The 18,177-nt window shown below is 43.9% G+C and overlaps 1 protein-coding gene and 1 non-coding gene across 4 annotated transcripts in view; both read right to left on the minus strand.

Moving 5' to 3' along the window:
* The window catches only part of HGD (homogentisate 1,2-dioxygenase), a 51,761-nt gene that overhangs the window by 8,032 nt on the left and 25,552 nt on the right, over positions 1-18,177 (minus strand). For all 3 annotated transcript variants that reach the window (XR_001794703.3, XM_002716820.5, XM_008266864.4), the window contains 8 exons: positions 13,761-13,820; positions 11,264-11,355; positions 10,061-10,095; positions 8,262-8,341; positions 7,607-7,706; positions 5,364-5,488; positions 2,136-2,240; positions 49-175 (listed from right to left, as the gene is read on the minus strand). Coding sequence is in view for 2 of the 3 variants with exons in the window: in XM_002716820.5 (XP_002716866.1) it covers positions 49-175; positions 2,136-2,240; positions 5,364-5,488; positions 7,607-7,706; positions 8,262-8,341; positions 10,061-10,095; positions 11,264-11,355; positions 13,761-13,820 (724 nt within the window). In the remaining variant the exon portion in view is untranslated. The remainder of the gene's footprint in view (positions 1-48; positions 176-2,135; positions 2,241-5,363; positions 5,489-7,606; positions 7,707-8,261; positions 8,342-10,060; positions 10,096-11,263; positions 11,356-13,760; positions 13,821-18,177) is intronic.
* LOC127483053 (U6 spliceosomal RNA) lies at positions 3,813-3,914 on the minus strand. Its single transcript, XR_007909024.1, has one exon. It is a non-coding gene; the product is annotated as a U6 spliceosomal RNA (small nuclear RNA).

Here is an 18,177-nt window from a genome sequence, read left to right on the forward strand (position 1 = left end):
TTGTATACCTTAAATAACACTTAAAAAAATAAAAAAGGAGAGACTTACTGTGGTAATAAGGAGGCCTGAAGGTCTTATCAGCAACCCCCCACCGAGGCGGGAAGATGACAAAGTCAGCAATGGCCACTCCGGGCCGGACAGACTTGGCAGTCAACACTGTGAAAATGGACGGGTCCTGAGAATGCACAAGGAGAGGCTGAACTCATGCAAGGGAAGTGACTGGACACTGACTGACACAGCCACCATACATGGAGGTGTTTTCAAGCAACAGCCTAATTTCTGATCAAACAACATAGGGCAAGCCAAATAGTCTGGGCTTGTTGTTGAAGTGCAATAGACATTCATCAGACTTTCCTGTCTTGCTGTGCTTGAAGCAAAATGAATTAATACCAGCTATGAGAATTCCGAGTTGCTCTTTCACCCTGCTGAGCCTACATCACATCCAACCTACTACTCCATGAATCTGAAAACAAGTGGTGCCTGCCTCCCAACCTCAAGTCAGGGTGAGCACTGGTGGGATGTGCAGTGCAGAGTTCCTGGAACGAGGGAGGCTCAGAGTAAGGTGGAACTAGAAATGAGCACTATTTAAGTTTTGTTGTAGATGTAGGTTTGTTGTTTTCTTGCCTTTGTTGCTCAGGTCTAAAAGACACAATTTAGATCATTAGCCTTGGTGGTAGCAACAAGAGGCGAATAAGTTGAAGGACAATATTATGTTTTCAAAGAACTTCTGGATCCTTCAGCGGAAAGACCAAGATTCAATTTATTTGAAATCAACAACAATCATCTTCATTTTTGATGCACCATGCCAGGGTCTGGTATTCAAAGATAATTGGGGAGGAGAAGGGTAGCCACTCCTACTTGAAAGGATCAGAAAATCCCTCGAAGAAAGAATGACATTGGAGCCGGCCTTGGAGAATGAATGAAAGAAAGACAGAGGGCAGGAAAGGGGGAGATAGAGAGCAGAGATGCTGGGAGGGAGGGAGAGAGAGGGAAGGCATTTTATCTCAGAAAACAGAAAATACATCAAACCACAGAGCGATTTTGTTAAGGGAAGAGAAGGCTAAAACCCAAGGATTCAGCTCAGACTGAATCCTACACCACGGGGGCCTTCAAAGGTTCTCTAATGCAGTGATGGAAAAATCAGAACTGAGTTTTGAGAAAATAACCATAGATCAGTACAGAGAATACTGAACCTGTGCAAATTCGATTTTAAAAAATCCAATCCTTATTGCTGTGAGTTCACATTTCTTCATCTGTCATGGGAAATGGTCTGCAACGATCAGAGTGAAGGTAGGAGGCTCACATCAAGCTTTATCAGTGTCTCAGGATTCTTTTTCATGCTGTTTGGTTTTATTAAGAGTTGCTGTTGTTCAGAAAGGTAGCCTGGTCCCCACCAGAGATAAGCTGAACTGGCTCAGAGTAATCCTTCTGTCTCTGGCTCTCTGGCTTCTGCTCTAATTATCTCTCTAGTGTGTGCGTTAAGTTCATCTATTACGAACTAGGCTGCAAAATGAACTTTCCCCCAGGATCTCAAAACCAGCACTTTATCAACAAAGTGGGGCCATGGGGGCCTGCACGTAGACCAGGGACCTATTTGTGGCCCCCTAATTGGCTGAAAAAATATGGCCAAGTTCATACATTAGAATGTCTTTGGTTTAAATCAAGCAAGGAGCATTGTGAGCAACTTCAGAAGGGGACTGTCTGCTCCATCACTGCCCCAAACAGCCAGGGATGGAGGCACCAGGGTGGGCAGTCGGACAAGTAGGGCAGACCCTTGAGATTTGTGAGAAGGACTGAGACTTCTCCAAATCCAGAAATGTTCTTTTCTCCTTACCCCATCACTGATGTCAGCAGTTGGTTTTTTTTTTTTTTTAATTAGTTTCCCCCCAGAATACTAAGTTTTCACTCATCTATGAGGGTTACGGTAAAAACTCTGTTGAGTACTAAGCTGTGTTCATGGGTGAGGGTTGTGTATCTGGCCTGGCTTCCTTACTAGCTATGTTATTTAATCCTTTACCAAAGGACAATCTCTCTATCTCTCTCTCTGTCTCTCTCTCTCTCTCTGTGCCTGTCTCCACACACACAGATGTACACACACACACCATCTCCAGTGTCCCTATGTGGTCCAGACTTACTGCGTGATCAAAGGCCACCGAGTTGATGACCATGAAGTTCTCCAGGTTGTACTTGTAGGGTGTATAGTTCCCATGCCAGGCCACGACGTTGAATGGGGAGACATCCTAATCACAAAAAGCAGGAAAGGATGATCTTAGCACCTAACATGTCTGTAGTTGTGATCCCACAATATGTACTGGGCATAACACTCTCCCTAATTTGATTTCGTTCTCAATTTAATTATGTGCTCCTTTGGGAGAAGTGTAACTCTCATGCATTCTCGAGTTGCTTCACATACTCTGGCAGATTTCACTTAGCCACTAACCCTATTTTTCCAGTTCATAAGCTCCAGCTGCTTTCTGATCACTTGTGCAACAGAAGCATGGCACAGTCTCCAAGTAGTGCATTTCAACAGTTTTTAACTATGGGAATCTGTGGATGCCAGCAATTCTTGAAAAATCTGGGCTACCCTCTGTTTTCTGGTGCAAAGGGCACGGTGATGGTTCTCCAGGTTTTTTCAACCTAAAGGAGCTTCCAAAAGACAGTTCTTGGGTGGGTGAAGAAGGAGAGGAGAGGGGAGCAGTCCTCGAAGAGATCCCGCCCCAAGGGTTTGAGATTTCAGAGTGACTCCAAGGTGCTACTTCTTGGTTCTGGCCTGAGGTAAGAGGAAATCAGTGTCCTGCTATTAGGAAGGTGGTCCCCACTACAGCTGTGGGTCTATTTGGGAAAAAGCATTCAACTGAGAATGTTCTGAATCCTTTAATGAGCAGGCTACGGGCGCAGAGGTGGGGTTAGGAGGAAGAGGAATGATGTTGAGGTATCTGAGCCTGATGATAGCGGGAAGACATTGTCATTCCTGGGCATGTGGGTAAGGGAGGGAAATTTTGTTATAGGACTCCAGCAAGAGCTAGGACTATGAAGAAGGGGCTTCCCAGTTGCATGAGGGTAAACATTTAAACATTCACTCTCAGGAAAAAACAAAAAGCCCTGAGTTATAACATTTACAGATTTCTGGGGTATAAATACTCTCACATGATCATTTTCAAGCTACCTCACTGAATGCAGAGTTGGGAAAAGGTGCACATATCAGTTCCTGTTATTTAAAAGGAAGTGGCTCCGGCATACCCCTGGGGCTGCCGACAGTAGCTGAGACCATGGAGGAGTAGTTACTACCATAACACAGTCCCAAATGAGGAGGAAGCAGGGAAAGAAATACTCCAACTGATCTTGCCTCCTGCCCTGTAATTTCTTGTGGATTGAACCCAGCCAGAAGCTAGGGAGCTCAGGTGCTAGATGTCAGTCTCCCAGGGTATAAATCATGGTAGACAAGGCAGACTGGATCAGAGAATAAGAAATACAGGGTCTACTTGAAAAGCAGAACCCTTTCTAGAGCAGCTACTGGTTGTTTTTAGAATGGTGGTTCTCTAGCGACTGTATGGAAAAATAATCTGGGGAACATGCTTAAAATGCACGTAGATTTTTACATCCCCCAGAAGTTATCACTTTTGCTGCTGGAGTATCTAAGGATCTGCATTTTAAACAAGCCTCCCTAGGGCTTCTAATGCAAATGATCCCTGAACCACATGTTGAGAAACCTGGTGACTCAGAGGAAACGAGGGTGACAATGTGTCTGCCTCCAGGGTTAATTTTTCAAAAAGTAATTTTAGAATAGCTATTATTATACCACCTGTAGCATGAGAAATATGGACTGTTTCATGAATTTTCATGTTGTCTTTGTGCAGGGTATGCTAATCTCTGTATTATTCCAATTTTAGGGTATGTCCTGCCAAAGTGAGCACTCAGCTTATTTCTGTCAAACTAGTTGATCTCTGCTGGTTGATATGCTCTCCATATGCTGTCCAAGGAAAATAACATGTCTTGCAACTATGAGGGGTCTTCAAAAAGTATGTAGAAAACGAAATTTTAAAAAGTTTATGTTGATGCAAAAGATTTTAAATCTAGATATAACTTTTTCATAATACACATTTTCCATAAACTTTCTGAAGATCTCTTCAGATAATAAATAGGTTGAATAGGGGTCTGCACTGTGGCGCAGTGGGTTAACGCCCTGGCATGAAGCGCCGGCATCCCATATGGGCACCAGTTCAAGACCCGGCAGCTCCACTTCCCATCAAGCTCTCTGCTATGGCCTGGGAAAGCAGTAGAAGATGGCCCAAGTCCTTGGGCCCCTGCACCCATGTAGGAGACCCAGAAGAAGCTCCTGGCTTCTGGCTTCAGATCGGTGCGGCTCCGGCCATTGCGGCCAATTGGGGAGTGAGCCATCGGATGGAAGACCTCTCTCTCTCTCCCTTTGCCTCTCCTCTCTCTGTGTGTATCTGACTTTCAAATAAAATAAATAAATCTTAAAAAAAAGATATAGTTTGTGTTGAAATACTTACTTAAGGTATACTAAGCTGATCTTCTGTATATTAAGATAATCGAAAATGAATCTTGATGTGAATGGAAGGGGAGAGGGAGTGGGAAAGGGGAGGGTTGTTGGTGGGAGGGACGGTATGGGGGGGGAAGCCATTGTAACCCATGAGTCGTACTTTGGAAATTTATATTCATTAAATAAAAGATAAAAAAAAAAAAAAAAGATATAGTTTGAATAGACAAAGCAAATGAATAATGGTTCAGAAGAAGAGAGCTGTGGGTTATTTTTATTATATGACTATTTTATTCTAATATATTCAGTGTAAAAATAATATGTAGCAATATATTTTAAATTATACTAATTTATTATTAATATGATCTGTGCCTTCGCTATGTCTTGACTTCACTAGTCTGATGGTATAAACTAAGCCAAGCTAATTAACTTAGTTCTCCTTGTTTTGTATCAATAATTGCCTATACTTGAAATATGGTGGCAATTAGAGAATATAAATCTTGGCTGATCTGCTTGTTATCTCATTTGCTTCCTTAGAACATACTGTGCTGGCTGTACGAGTATAGGATGTTTTCCATACCATTTAAAGAGACTTACATATTGCCAGGATTTTCATTTCTTGGAGAGTGAAAAGAGCACAACTTTGGAATCAGATAGATATGGGTTCAAATCTGCCACCTATTGTGACATTGGGAAATTATTTATCACCAGACTGGCCTGACTACAAGGAATGCAAATAGTACGTTGTTTGTAGTATGTTATGGTGTAGTAAGGACGAAAGGATATATGCGAAGTACCTAACACTGGGCTTAACAATCAGTTGGTGCTCAATAACTGTTCATTCCCAATTCTCTAGCTTTACCTGTTTAGCAGCAAACAGCTTGCCCTGGTATTTATTAATCACTGTGTAGCCACCCGGCACTTGGCGATCTTCATACCATGCAACAGGAATCAAGAAATCACGAGGATTGGCTAAGCCATTAGCTCCTAGAAGATGATAACACAAAACTCAATCAGACACTTCCGAAATCCCATAGGAATGATACCCACGGCTACAGAAAGAGTAGGGCTTTCTTTTACGTCAAGAGCCATGCCACAAATTTCTTTCATTGCTCAGACTCCCTGGATTCCTAGTCTGGTATATTTTCAGGAGGATCCAAGGGATTTGGTTGGAGAAAAATTCACAGAAATCATCATTATCACCAGCTTCACTTCCTACAGGTGCAGAGTGACTGTGGTTAACAAAACCATTTTACACACATTATCTTAGAGGTGAGGGAATGGGAGGAGAGGAAAAGCCTAGAAAAGAGGAAGAGGGAAGATCGGACAGAATTCTAGATCTCTTTGTTCCAGGGAACTCTGATGACTCCAGAGCTCATCTTCTGTCCTTGGTCTCAGTTAGGAAGGGCTACATACGGTTGTCCCAGGCCTGCCTCTGCTCCTTAGACAGAACTCGGAATTCAAGCATGTAAAACTGCTCCCTGGCCTGGGAACTCTGCCACTCAGAGAGAAAGGACTCAGGACTTTCCTGCTTACCTTTGCTTAGTGGGGAAGTGTTCCCTTTAGAAAAAGCAAATAAATCAAAAGGCCAAAAATGAAAAGCGTAAGTGCAAAAACATAATTTAACTCTGAAAGGAGAGACCTGGGGAGTGTTTTATCATTTCCAGCTCCTGGGGTTAAAAAAAAATAAGCCCCCAGCTGGTTAGTAAATTATATATATTTTCCAGAGGGCACATGTTCCATGGAACCTGGTGGCTATGCTGACTGTACAGCAGCAGGAAGCCAGACCAAAGTGAGAAGAGTGGGTGGTGAGCAGGATGCCAGACGGCCCACCAAGGCTCCAGCTGCCTCTCTGCTGCCTCCCACCTTCCTCTGAATATTTGCATCCCCAGGGGAGTGACCAGAAGGCACACGCTGGCCTGTCCTTGTTTTGCTCTAAAAGCTGTTGACAAGGGAGGCAGAACTGGGAAGTGTGGCCAAAGATGAAACCATGGGCCAATTTTCCCAGCTACTCCATTCAGCCCAAGACACCTTTGGAGGACAACCTGCACTTTACCTTCTGTATCACCTGCCTCCAGTGTGCCAGAGAAAGGGGTTGAAGGGACTTCTGTGCAGTTTTGAGAGAGTTAACCCATCTCATGGGAGCTTTGGTTTCCACTCCTTCATGACACTGAGTGATGGACCATTAATTTCTTTTTCTTTTAAGTTTATATGAAAGGCAAAGAGGGAGAGATAGAGAGAGAGAGACAGCTAGGTCTCCCATCCACTGGTTCATTCCTTAAATGCCTGCAATGTCTGGAAGACTAAAGTCAAGAGCCAGAACTCAATCCAGGTCTTCCATGTGGGTGGCAGGGATCCAATTACTTGATCCAATACCGCAGCCTCCTGGGGTCCACATTTGCCAAAAGATGGACTTCAGAGCCAGAGCTAGGACTTGAACCCAGGCACTTCGATGTGGGAAATTGTCCTAACTGGTGTCTTAACCACAAGGCCAAATACCTACCCCTGATTTACCTGTTTTTACTGTGAGGTGTGTAGATTTTGTGGTATGTGCTTGGTAAGAATGTGAGACTCATAGATCATGTGTCACTCAGTCTGTTCTCCCTTTCTGTAGAAATAGAGTCATGGCCATTTTTATGGCTTTCACATAGCCCACTAACTTAAGAGAACCATCTCCTTCTTATTCCCAAAGCTCATTCCCACTTGTCTGCTTTTGCTTAAGTGGTTCCCTTTCTTCTTTCCCTCTTCCCAAATTTTCATCAAGAAGTAGTCAAATTTCATTTTGTCTGTGAGGCTGGCAACACAAGCCACAGTAACTCAAATATCTGCATTCCTTGTAGTGTACACTCTATAATTAGAAGTTTATAATATGTTGTCTTTATCTTCAATGGTCTATATGCTATTCTTGGGAGAAATTTAGAATGTATGGGTCATTTTCTGTTATGCATATATTTAACGAAAAACACTTGGCCTAGAAAAGAAGTTGTCTAAAGAGGAAAGTTGAGGTTTGAGTGATGTGGTTAGGGGAGAAGAATGTCAGATTTTGTTTAATTAACTGTGTTGCATATCTCAAATGAGGCTTCGAGCCTCATAGTGGAGATTTACCAATGGGTCCCAGATCAGGCAACTCAAAGTGGACGCCGTAGACCTCCAGGACGTAGCCCCTGGTCTCCTCGAAGACATCTATGCTGAAGCGCATTCCTCTCTGGAATGGGAAGCAAACACTTGAGTGTCCTCCCAATTCACATCTGAGTAATAAGAAGCTATGCCAGAGCCACAGCCAGTCCCACAGGCAAAAGCAGAGCTACAGCTGTTGACCTACCTTTGAGGAGGTGATCAGATCAAAGACAAATTAGAAAGAAAACCTTAACCCCTAATAACATCAGTGACCCCAGCCAATTCTAGTCTAATTTCCCCTTGGTTCCAGAGATAATAGCCCCAAGTTATCCAACTTGTAAAATATCACCCTCACTGCCTCCTACCTACATCTATGGGAGCTGGGCTTTATCCGGAGTGCATACGAATGCTTCAGAATGTGAACTGATGATGCGCTTTGCTTTGTGATTTTTGTGCTATATTAAAACAAAGCAGGCACCCACGCCTGCTTACCCTTCTGCACACGGAGCATCCTCCATAACTCAAACTCCCTCCCATAGCCCAGACATGACAGAGAAATTTTAGAATTGTAAATAGCAGATGAAACATCAGATTGCTCCCAAATTAGGGGGAGGCAGGGAGGAGAAGGAGACACATCACCAACCTGAATGACGCAGATCTCGTTGGGCTGCACAAGCATCTTGCCAAACTCAGTGTAAATGAGAAGCTTCCCTTTCTGAGGAACTGACAAAGAGAGACAGGGCAGTGATGAGTAACTCTTTTCAATTGAGAACATTTTATGAAGAATAAAAGGCATAAGGGTTACATCTCCTTTTTCATTCCAAATGAAAACAGCTTTATTGAGTCTCTTGGGGGAAAATATATATTGTGATGATTCAGGTGACCTATTCTGCTATCTATAAGAATGTGAATAAGAAAATGACCCCATCTTTTTTGGGTTGTCAGGAAAGAAACTTTTATATGCAAAATTTTGTGAACAGACCGAAAAGGGCACAATAAATAAGAGAGAGAGAGTTCCTGTGCGATGCCAGCATTGGCATATCAGGTGTCCACACCAAAATACTGACTCCAAAATCTGGACATGAAAATAGCCAAATAAGATGCGCAGATCAGATCAGAAAAACCTCTGTTAGACTTTATGTTTTATATGGGCCCATGAGAATTTTTATTTAAACTGCAGCTATCCATGACAGATGATCTTTTCTTGGGCAAAAGGAAAATTGAGTTTTTTTTTTTTAAAGATTTATTTTATTTGAAAGACAGAGTTACAAAGAGAGGTAGAAACAGAGAGAGAGGTCTTCCATCCACTAGTGCATTCCCCAGATGGCTGCAACAGCCGGAGCTGAGCCCATCTGAAGCCAGGAGCCAGGAGCTTCTTCAGGGTCTCCCACGTGGGTGTAGGGGCCCAACAACTTAGGCCATCTTCTACTGCTATCCCAGCCATAGCAGGGAGCTGGATCAGAAGAGGAGCAATTGGGACTAGAACTGGTGCCCATATGGGATGCTGGCGCTTCAGGCCAGGGCGTTAACCCACTGTACCACAGCGCTGGCCCCGAGTTTTATATATATATATTTTTCCTTTTTTTAATATTTATTTATTTGGAGCCTGTGTTGTGGTGTAGTGGGTAAAGTCATGACCTGCAACATTGATATCCCATATGATTCAAGTCCTGGCTGCTTTACTTCTGATCCAGCTCTCTGCTAATGCACCTGGGAAAGCAGTAGAAGATGGACTAAGGGCTTGAGCCCCTGCCATCCACATGGGAGACTTGGGTGAAGCTCCTAGCTCCTAGCTTTGGCCTGGCCTAACCCTAATTGTTTTGGCCATTTAGGGAGTGAACTAGCAAACAGAAGATGGCTCTCTTTCTCTCTCCCTCTCTCTCTGTAACTCTGCCTTTCAAATAAATAAATAAACACATCTTTTAAAAAAATGTTTTCAGCCAAGCTGAAGCCAGGAGCATCTGGATCTTCCATGTGGGTGGCAGGGTCCCAGACACCTCAGCCATCTCTGCTGCTTTTCCCAGGTCGTTAGCAGGGAGCTGGATGAGAAGTGGAGCAGCTGGGATATGCACTGGCACCCACACGGGATACCAGCTTTGCAGGTGGCAGATTTACCAGCTACGTCACAATGCTAGCCCCTAGAGTTATCTTAATACATTAATTGATGTTGGCATTATTCCTCATTTCTCTTCAACTTCTTGGATATCACACATCAGAAAGGCTCAGAAGAAACAAGCAAAGAAAGACTCAGAAATAGGACATTGATGTACAGTAGGACTCTTTCCCGGGCTACCAGTTGCCTCTAGACCTCCCTTTATGGATGGTACACATGAAATAGGACAGATTGTAGGAATGAAGGGAAAGAATATGTATAAAATTAAAAATCGGCTTGGGGCTAGGGATCAAGTACCCGTGAAGCAGTCTGAAATCTTCAGAACTCACCAATCAAGAAGTCCCCATCTGAATTGTAGAAGCATCTGAAACACGGAGAGTAAGTCCTGTGATGTTCAGTTTTAGCACCGTCTAGACAAATTACCTCCTTCCACACATTATCGTTTAGTGCCTATCCTATACCAGCCTCGGTGATGGATATAAAACATTGAGCAAAATGACCCAATCTCTGCCCTCAAAGGACCGTAAAGTCTGGTAAGGAGTCAGACAGTGATCAAATAATTACTGCACCATACCACTACAAACAGCAATGGGACTCTGAAAATCAAGTGCAGGGGGAAAGAAACAACAAGGACTTGAGCCAGTCTGGGGAGGCAGCAAAGGCTTCCTTGCAGAAGGGCACATCAGACCTGAGATCTGAGGAGGGAGTCTGGGGAGGTGGGAGGACATTACAGCAGAAAGGACAGCAGAGGCCAAGACTCTGGGGCAGGAGGCACATGGCAAAGTAAAAGAAGAGAATGAAGGCTGCAGGCTTGATCAGAGAGCGAGGGGGCCTGAGATGAGGTTGAACCCAAAGGGAGGTCTCCAGTGCCCAGTCACAGGGCTGTGATCTTGGCCCTGATTCATGGGTCAGAGAAGTTAAGCAGTTTGCAGAAAACTGCTCAGCTAGCAAGAGCAGGATGGGGCTTTGGACATAATGCTTTGGTTCATGAGGTAGTGTGCAAAACCACTACAATATTCTGCTTCCCACGGGAAAGGTAGGAATGCCACTTCCAAGTTTCAAAAAATTATTACTGAAGTATGGTATATAAGCTTGTCTATTCTGGAACTCTGAACTTACGCAAAACTATTAGCTGAAGCTAAAGTCCCTCATCTTCACTTGCCACCAACAAGTGGCTCCAATGGCTGCTCATGCAGTGTGGTTTTGGCTCAGGAATAGCCCTGGAGAACCTTAGAGGGTAAGGGTATCCTGGCCTCAACCTGCTTAAAGTCAAAATGCCTCAAACTACACCTGTATTCCAGGGTCCTTTTCTCCCTTTTCTGTTTGCACTCTTATGTGACGTAGTTTATGTCCTGAGGGTCACTTTAGTATCACTAGTAATAAATATTTATCAAAATTGCTCTGAGGAACAAAAAGCTCTACAAAAACCACAATAGATGTGCATCTGTGACTTTATGAGCACAGCCTGGCCTTTAGCCTCTGCCAGTAGTGATGGGGAATGAGGATGTCCTGCCCCAGCCTGAGCCGCTCACCTGTTCTCCATGGAGGTGTTGCAAAGGAAAATGTGGATAGCAAGCCCATTGTTTGACCTGATGTCTCCAGCTCCACACAAGGTGTGCAGGCCCTGGGAGAGACACAAGGGAGAGGGGACGGTGAGTCTGAATGGTGCCCAAGAGGCCCATCTGTGGTTCTCTGAGAGCTGTGAAGCAAGGTTCTACCAGGGTCTTCTCTTTGGGACCAGTGTGACATTTGGGATCCAGTATGCTTTTGGGGAGCCTGAAGTTGACCAACTTATGTTTGGTGGGCTGTGGCTCACTTTAATTGCCAGCCATGGCCTAAATCTGGATTGTCTTCATGGCTCTATCAGATGAATTTACAGAACATCAATTCATTACTTGAATCTGAAGAGTCTGATTCTTTTTTTTTTTTCTTTCTCTTTTTTCTTGAGTCTGATTCTTCTTCTTTTTTTTTTTTTTTGACAGGCAGAGTTAGACAGTGAGAGAGAGAGACAGAAAGGTCTTCCTTCCGTTAGTTCACCCCCCAAATGGCCGCTAAAGCCAACGCACTGCCCGATCCGAAGCCAGGAGCCAGGTGCCTCCTCCTGGTCTCCCATGCAGGTGCAGGGCCCAAGCACTTGGCCCTTCCTGAGCCACAGCAGAGAGCTGGACTGGAAAAGGAGCAATCAGGACAGAATCCAGCACCCCGACCTGGACTAGAACCTGGGGTGCTGGTGCCACAGGCAGAGGATTAGCCAAGTGAGCTGTGGCGCCAGCCAGAGTCTGATTCTTACTATCAACTTTTTGGATGCAGTATCAGGCATTTGGAGGCTTAAGGAAGAAGGTTGCAACATTGGGGACCAGTTAGAGCCCTCCAGATATCTTGCACCATGTGAGAAGTCCTCTGCTTAAGAACAGAGTCAGGGGCCAGTGCTGTGGCATAGAAGGTAAAGCCACTGCCTGCAGTGCTGGCATCCCATATGGGCACCAGTTCGAGTCCTGGCTGCTCCACTTCCGATCTAGCTCTCTGCTATGGCCTGGGAAAGCAGTAGAAGATGGCCCAAGTGCTTGAGCCCCTACACCCACGTGGGAGACCCAGAGGAAGCTCTGGGCTCTTGGCTCTTGGCTTTGGATTGGCACAGCTCTGGCTGTTGTGGCCATTTGGGGAGAGAACCAACGGATGGAAGATCTCTCTCTGTCTTTTTGTCTTTCTGCCTCTGCCTCTCTGTAACTCTGCCTTTCAAATAAAGAAATCTTTGGAAAAAAAAAAAAAAAAGAACAGAGTCAGCCCAATCTCATCAGAACAGCGCAGAGGAACACACTCTGACCAACCGAAGCTCTCTCTGCCGCGTAAGCAGATCAGGCACAGTTCCAAGAGTTTTAACACACGGGCCTTTTCCAAACATCCGTCAGCCCCACTCCTGCTGATGCAGAGCCCAAAAGGAGGGGCAGGGCTCCTCCAGAGACCTGTTACTTGCAGGGTGAATTCTGTATTTTGTACTTTAACTCAATGTGCAAATTTAGGGTTTACTTGAGTGAGTCCACACAGGGTTTGGAGCACTGAATAAGGACAAAGACTTCAAGATGATCCAGACAATTAGGTCTGTGGCTGGGTACCTACACTGTCTCTAGGTCAGGTGTGAGGAGCGTTGGTCAACAGAGCCTTCCATTGGCCTCTTGAACTTCACTTCCTTAGAGCCCCCTTGTCCTCCCCAACATGCACTCTGCTCTGGGCACAGGTATTCCAGTGCACCTTGCACTTGTAAGCACCAAGCAACTTTGCTATTCACTAACTAGAGTTGCCACCCTTCTAACCCAGCATCCGTTTCAGGGGAGCCATGAACTTGCATGGGAAAAAATTATATATATCTATATATTTTCACTAATCTCTGATGGAATTTGTCATTTTCTTCCATTAATTTGAATGCAGGTAACACACCACAGCAGTATTAGAAGTGCCCATAACCTTGTCAATGATAGAAATCATGGATATTCTTATATCACGTTATAGTTGCTATAGATATCTCAAGATGCCATTTACGCTCATGTTTCTAATAGCCATGGTTTTGGATTTTCCCATGGATCTTATGATATATATAACTACAAACCAAGTTTGTTTTAAAATACTTTTATCATTGTTCATTAGTATAATTGGCTTTTTGATAATTTTATGTAATATTTTATGCATTTAAAAACAGACTTCACCAGACCTTCAAAGGGGTCCATCAAGCAAAAAAAAAAAAAAAAAGCCCCTGTTCTACAAAAAAGCAAAACAGCTTGAACTAGGAAGATGTTCAATTTCCACTGGCCTTTCTGAGATGCAAACAGTTCACAAGTGCCCTTTGCTGTCAAGGCCATCTGGTACCATAAGTGAGACATCCCTTGGCCAGACCCCAGGGCACGTGCCGGTGGCTTTGGCTCTGCTGCCTCCGATAAGGCTGCTTCCTGCATTCAGCCTGCAATTGGCTGGATCATGCACACTCCCTGCAGTCGAGCAGAGTGCGGTGGGAAGACGGGGAGGGTGCTGACTTACACTCACAAAGTCCATTTTCTTCTGAGATGCTTTTGGAATCTCAAATGGTTTCCATCTAAGCTGGAAAAAAATATGCACACAGGAAAATTATTTCACCAGGGAAAGCTTAGACCTTCTAAATAAATAGCAAGCACTGCACAGCGGAACAAGGCGGCTTCTCTCTGTGAGGCTCTGACTTCTTGAGATTTCATTGTTTTTAAATGAATGATGATCTATTATTTCCTTAAAGGGGTTCTGTTGGTAAAAGTGTGTGTGTGTGTGTGTGTGTGTGTGTGTGTGTGTGTTTAAACCTGTATGGCTATAAACTCTTTGTTCCTTAGCACTTTAAATTATAGAAAAAAAAAGGCTGGGGGTGGGGAGAGTCACTGCTTCCTGTTTTAGAAGCTATTTGTTTCTTTTAACATTTTGCTCAGGCACATCAGTGAGTTTTGACTGATGCTGCTTTTCCTGCTATTTATAATCAGCTCTGTTTCCTGGCATACCAGCCTCTTTGTGTGGGCTCCTGACACTGCAGGGGAAGGTTCTGCTTCTGCTTCCAGCTCTGGGAGTTTTGAGTTATTTCTTTAAGAGAAAGAAAAAGCACCCCACTGAGATCAGATTTGGTAAATGCTGTACTGGGTTAAGTTTCTTCACCAAGTCCCCAGGCTGCCTGACGGCTCACTTTAAATCACAAAAATCTTTAATTTAATAATGAAATGATCTAAGGAGGTGAGGAGAAAAACCAGCAGGTTCAGGCCCTGCTCGAAGTGTCAGCCCAGCCCTTATTAATCAAACTGGCAGCAGGCCTGACCCAGTCAGACTGGTGCCCGCAACTTCATCAGCCCCAGGCTTGTCTCAGGGAGTGACCCGCACTCGAGGGCTGGCTCCTTTGACTGTGGTGCTGGATCAAGTGGTCAGGTCAAGGGGCATGAGCTCATTCTGTATTTCAGAAAGGCGATCAGAAGGAAAGAGGAGCAGCCAGTGGAAAAGGTGGTGCTGTGACTATTCTGCCTCTCTTACATACACACAGGTGGCAGCCTTCGTTTCTTAAAAGCAAAGCAGGACAATGACCTTCTGAGTACTTAAACAGGGTGCAGAGTGTTGATTTGAAAAGCACTGTTGCACTCATGCTTCAGAAAGAGGACATGCTTTAGAATGAACTCCATTAGGAATGCTATCCCCTGGGAGGAAAAAAGGGAGGACCAGAGAGTGAGGATCCAGGAAAGTGTTTCTCAACTTCAGCACAATTGATATTTTGTGCAGGATAATTCTTTGTCTGCATGGCGAGATGTTTAGCACATGCCTGACTTCTGCCTACTAGATACCCAGAGCACTCCCCCAAGTCTTAACAATCAAAGGCATCTCCAGACCTTGTCCTTGGGGGAAAATTTCCCCTGGTTGTGAACCACTGGCCCCCGGGAGAGTATTTCTCAGACAACAGGAGGGGTCACAGCTGGGGTTTCATGGAGCAGGTTCTGGTTACTACCCCCACTATCTGCTGCTTGCCTCTATAGTAGCAGTGCAGTTTGTATATCCAGGAACACTGGAAGATATGACTACCTAGAATCTTACTTTTGAAGAGTCATCATTCTAGATTTTCTAGTGGAAGAGATTTAAGTATCATCAGATCCACGGTTGCCTGGGCAACTTTTTAACTCCATCCAAAGATTTTCAACCCTGGCTACCCATGAGAATCACCTGCAAAGCCTTTGAGACAAAGACCAAATTAAATCAGAAACTGTGAAGGTGGCTTCCAGGTTTCAGGATTTTGTAAAAATTCTTTCACTGTAAAGCTACGGTTCAAAAGGCAGCACTCCAAGTCTGAGATTCTGATTCCTGTATTGCTGAAGCAAGCATTATGGTCAGAAACGTCCACCCAGTCAACCAACCAACCAACCCACCAATCAGTCAGCTAAATTGTGACATCCTTGGCCAGATACGAAGTAGAAAGTACATATAAATTATACAAGTCTAAGAAGAGATAAAGAAAAAAAAGGAAAGAAAACAAAAGAGATAGAGGGGGGAAGAGAGAGAGAGATTCCAGTAGCAAGGAAATTATTGCCTGGTTCGTTATACTGGGACAACACCTTAGTCTACATACTTGAATTTAAACTACCTGGTTTTTGGCAGAAATAAAGTTCTGGCCCCCAGAGAAGAGGTTCTTCTTCTGTGAGTGGGAAAGATTGAACCAGAGAAGTTGATGAGTTGACCAGGCTGCTGGTCAAATTTGTAAGATCTTCTATAGCACATCAGTCCTCAAGGCAAAAAGAAAGAGTATTGGTGGTAGACAGAAAGGCAGCTATGATGATGCAGGGAGCATGCTTTCAATAGAGCCTGAATCCCGAGTGAAGCACTGGCCTTTAATGCAAAAGAAAAAAAATATTCCCTTAAAATGAGAGGGATGTTATAGGGAGAGCAGTAATATTCTGTTGGAGCTGATGGCATCAGATTATACAGAATGTATATTCAGATTGCATAAGGCCTATATCACAAAACCCCAAAGTTCTGATAACCCAGGACTCAGAAGAAGAAGCCAGCTTTGGGTCTTCAGGCAAGAGATTTAGATCAGGAGCCCTGAAGATGAGTAGGAAAAGTCCAGGGGATGCAGGGACTCCTACTCAAGCCAGATGCTCAGCTTACACATACGCTGTGGAGCAGTGACTCTGATCAAGGCCATATCAAGAGCGCAGTGTGGTGACTGAGCCAGACTTGATTTTTGCTACTAGCCTCTGTCCCTATTCACTCTGTGATCCCAGGCAAAGCATTTTCTCTCTTGGGACCATGCTTTCTTGTTACCTGTAACAATGAGTTGCTGTTGACAACCGTAATTCCATAATTCTTCAGGGAAGAGCTTATAAAGGAGCTAAAAGGTGCTTGTTAACTGATTTGGTACTTGCTACCAACTGAATTGTATCCTAGGTCCTAGTCATCTGTTAAAGCCCTAACCTCCAGTGTGACTGCATTTGGGGATGGGACCTTTAGGAGGTAATTAAGGTTACTGAGGTCATAAAACTGGAGCCAGTAGAATTGGTGTCTTACAAGAGGAGGATCCTGTCCCCCAAATGCACTTGTAGGCAAGGCCACATGAGGGTGCAGTGAGCAGGGGGCTCTCTGCAAACCAAAGGGAAAACCCCTTAGGAGATACCCACTCTACTGGCACCTTGAACTGGAGCTTCCAATCTCCAAAACTGTCCCCAAATATGGGTCAGTCCTTTACGTCACCCAGTCTTTCATATTTCGTTATGTCAGCCTGATCAAATTAATACAGTCCTACAATATACTATATAATGTTAAATAGGAGAACTCTCCTATTCAGAATTTAATTATTAAGCATTTCAAAAGCAGTGGCATCAATTATGACGCTCATTGCTATGTCTTGACTGTAGCAGGCACCAGTAAATATTTATTGGCTGATTCAGTGAAAGAATAAATATAAGGCTCTGAGAATATTGCTTATATGAATTTAAAAAAACAAGACTAAAGCAATTTTGTGAGATTTTTCAAAGTCAGAATGACATTCAGCAATAGCTCAAAAATTAAGCAATGTTTCTAAAAGTTCAAATATTATTTCCAGTATGTAAGTTGATTCTTCATATATGTGTAAGTTGATTCTTCATATATGTTGATTCTTCATATATGATGATTCATATATAGAATCGTCGCTTCTATATCCCCTCCAATTTTTTGGTACAGTTGTTCTATCAACTATTGAGAGAGGGGTGCTGAAGTCTCTGACTATAATTGTAGAGTTGTCTATTTATCCTCTATATTATTTTTTTACAGATTTATTTTATTTTATTTGAAAGAGTTATAGAGAGGTAGAGTCAGAGAGAGAGGTCTTCCATCTGCTAGTTCACACCCCAAATGACAACAACAGCTAGAGCTGAGCTGATCTGAAGCCAGGAGCCAGGAGCTTCTTCCGGGTCTCCCACGAACATGCAGGGGCCCAAGGACTTGGACCATCCTCTACTGCTTTCCCAGGCAATAGCAGAGAGCTTGATCGAAAGAGGAGCATCTGAGATTTAAACCAGTGCCCATATGGGATGCCAGCGCTGTAGGCTGGGGCTTTAACCCGCTGTGCCACAGCGCCAGCCCCTATCCTCTAAATTCTATCACTACTACACAGATTTTTGCAGCTGCAGTATTCAAACTACATTGTAAAATAAACTCACTTTCTAGAAATGAGGTGGTCAAAAATAATTTAAAAAGCATGTTCAAGAGCAGCCAAGATTATAATAAAAAATTCTTTAAGATTACCAAAAGAGGAACATAGATGATTGGCAACAACTTTTTTTTTTCTTTTTTCTTTTTTTCCTTTTTGACAGGCAGAGTGGACAGTGAGAGAGAAAGACAGAGAGAAAGGTCTTCCTTTGCCTTTGGTTCACCCTCCAATGGCCGCTGCGGCTGGCGCACCGGGCTGATCCAAAGGCAGGAGCCA

Source organism: Oryctolagus cuniculus, chromosome 4 (genome assembly GCF_964237555.1).
Source record: "Oryctolagus cuniculus chromosome 4, mOryCun1.1, whole genome shotgun sequence".
Lineage (NCBI taxonomy): Eukaryota > Metazoa > Chordata > Mammalia > Lagomorpha > Leporidae > Oryctolagus > Oryctolagus cuniculus.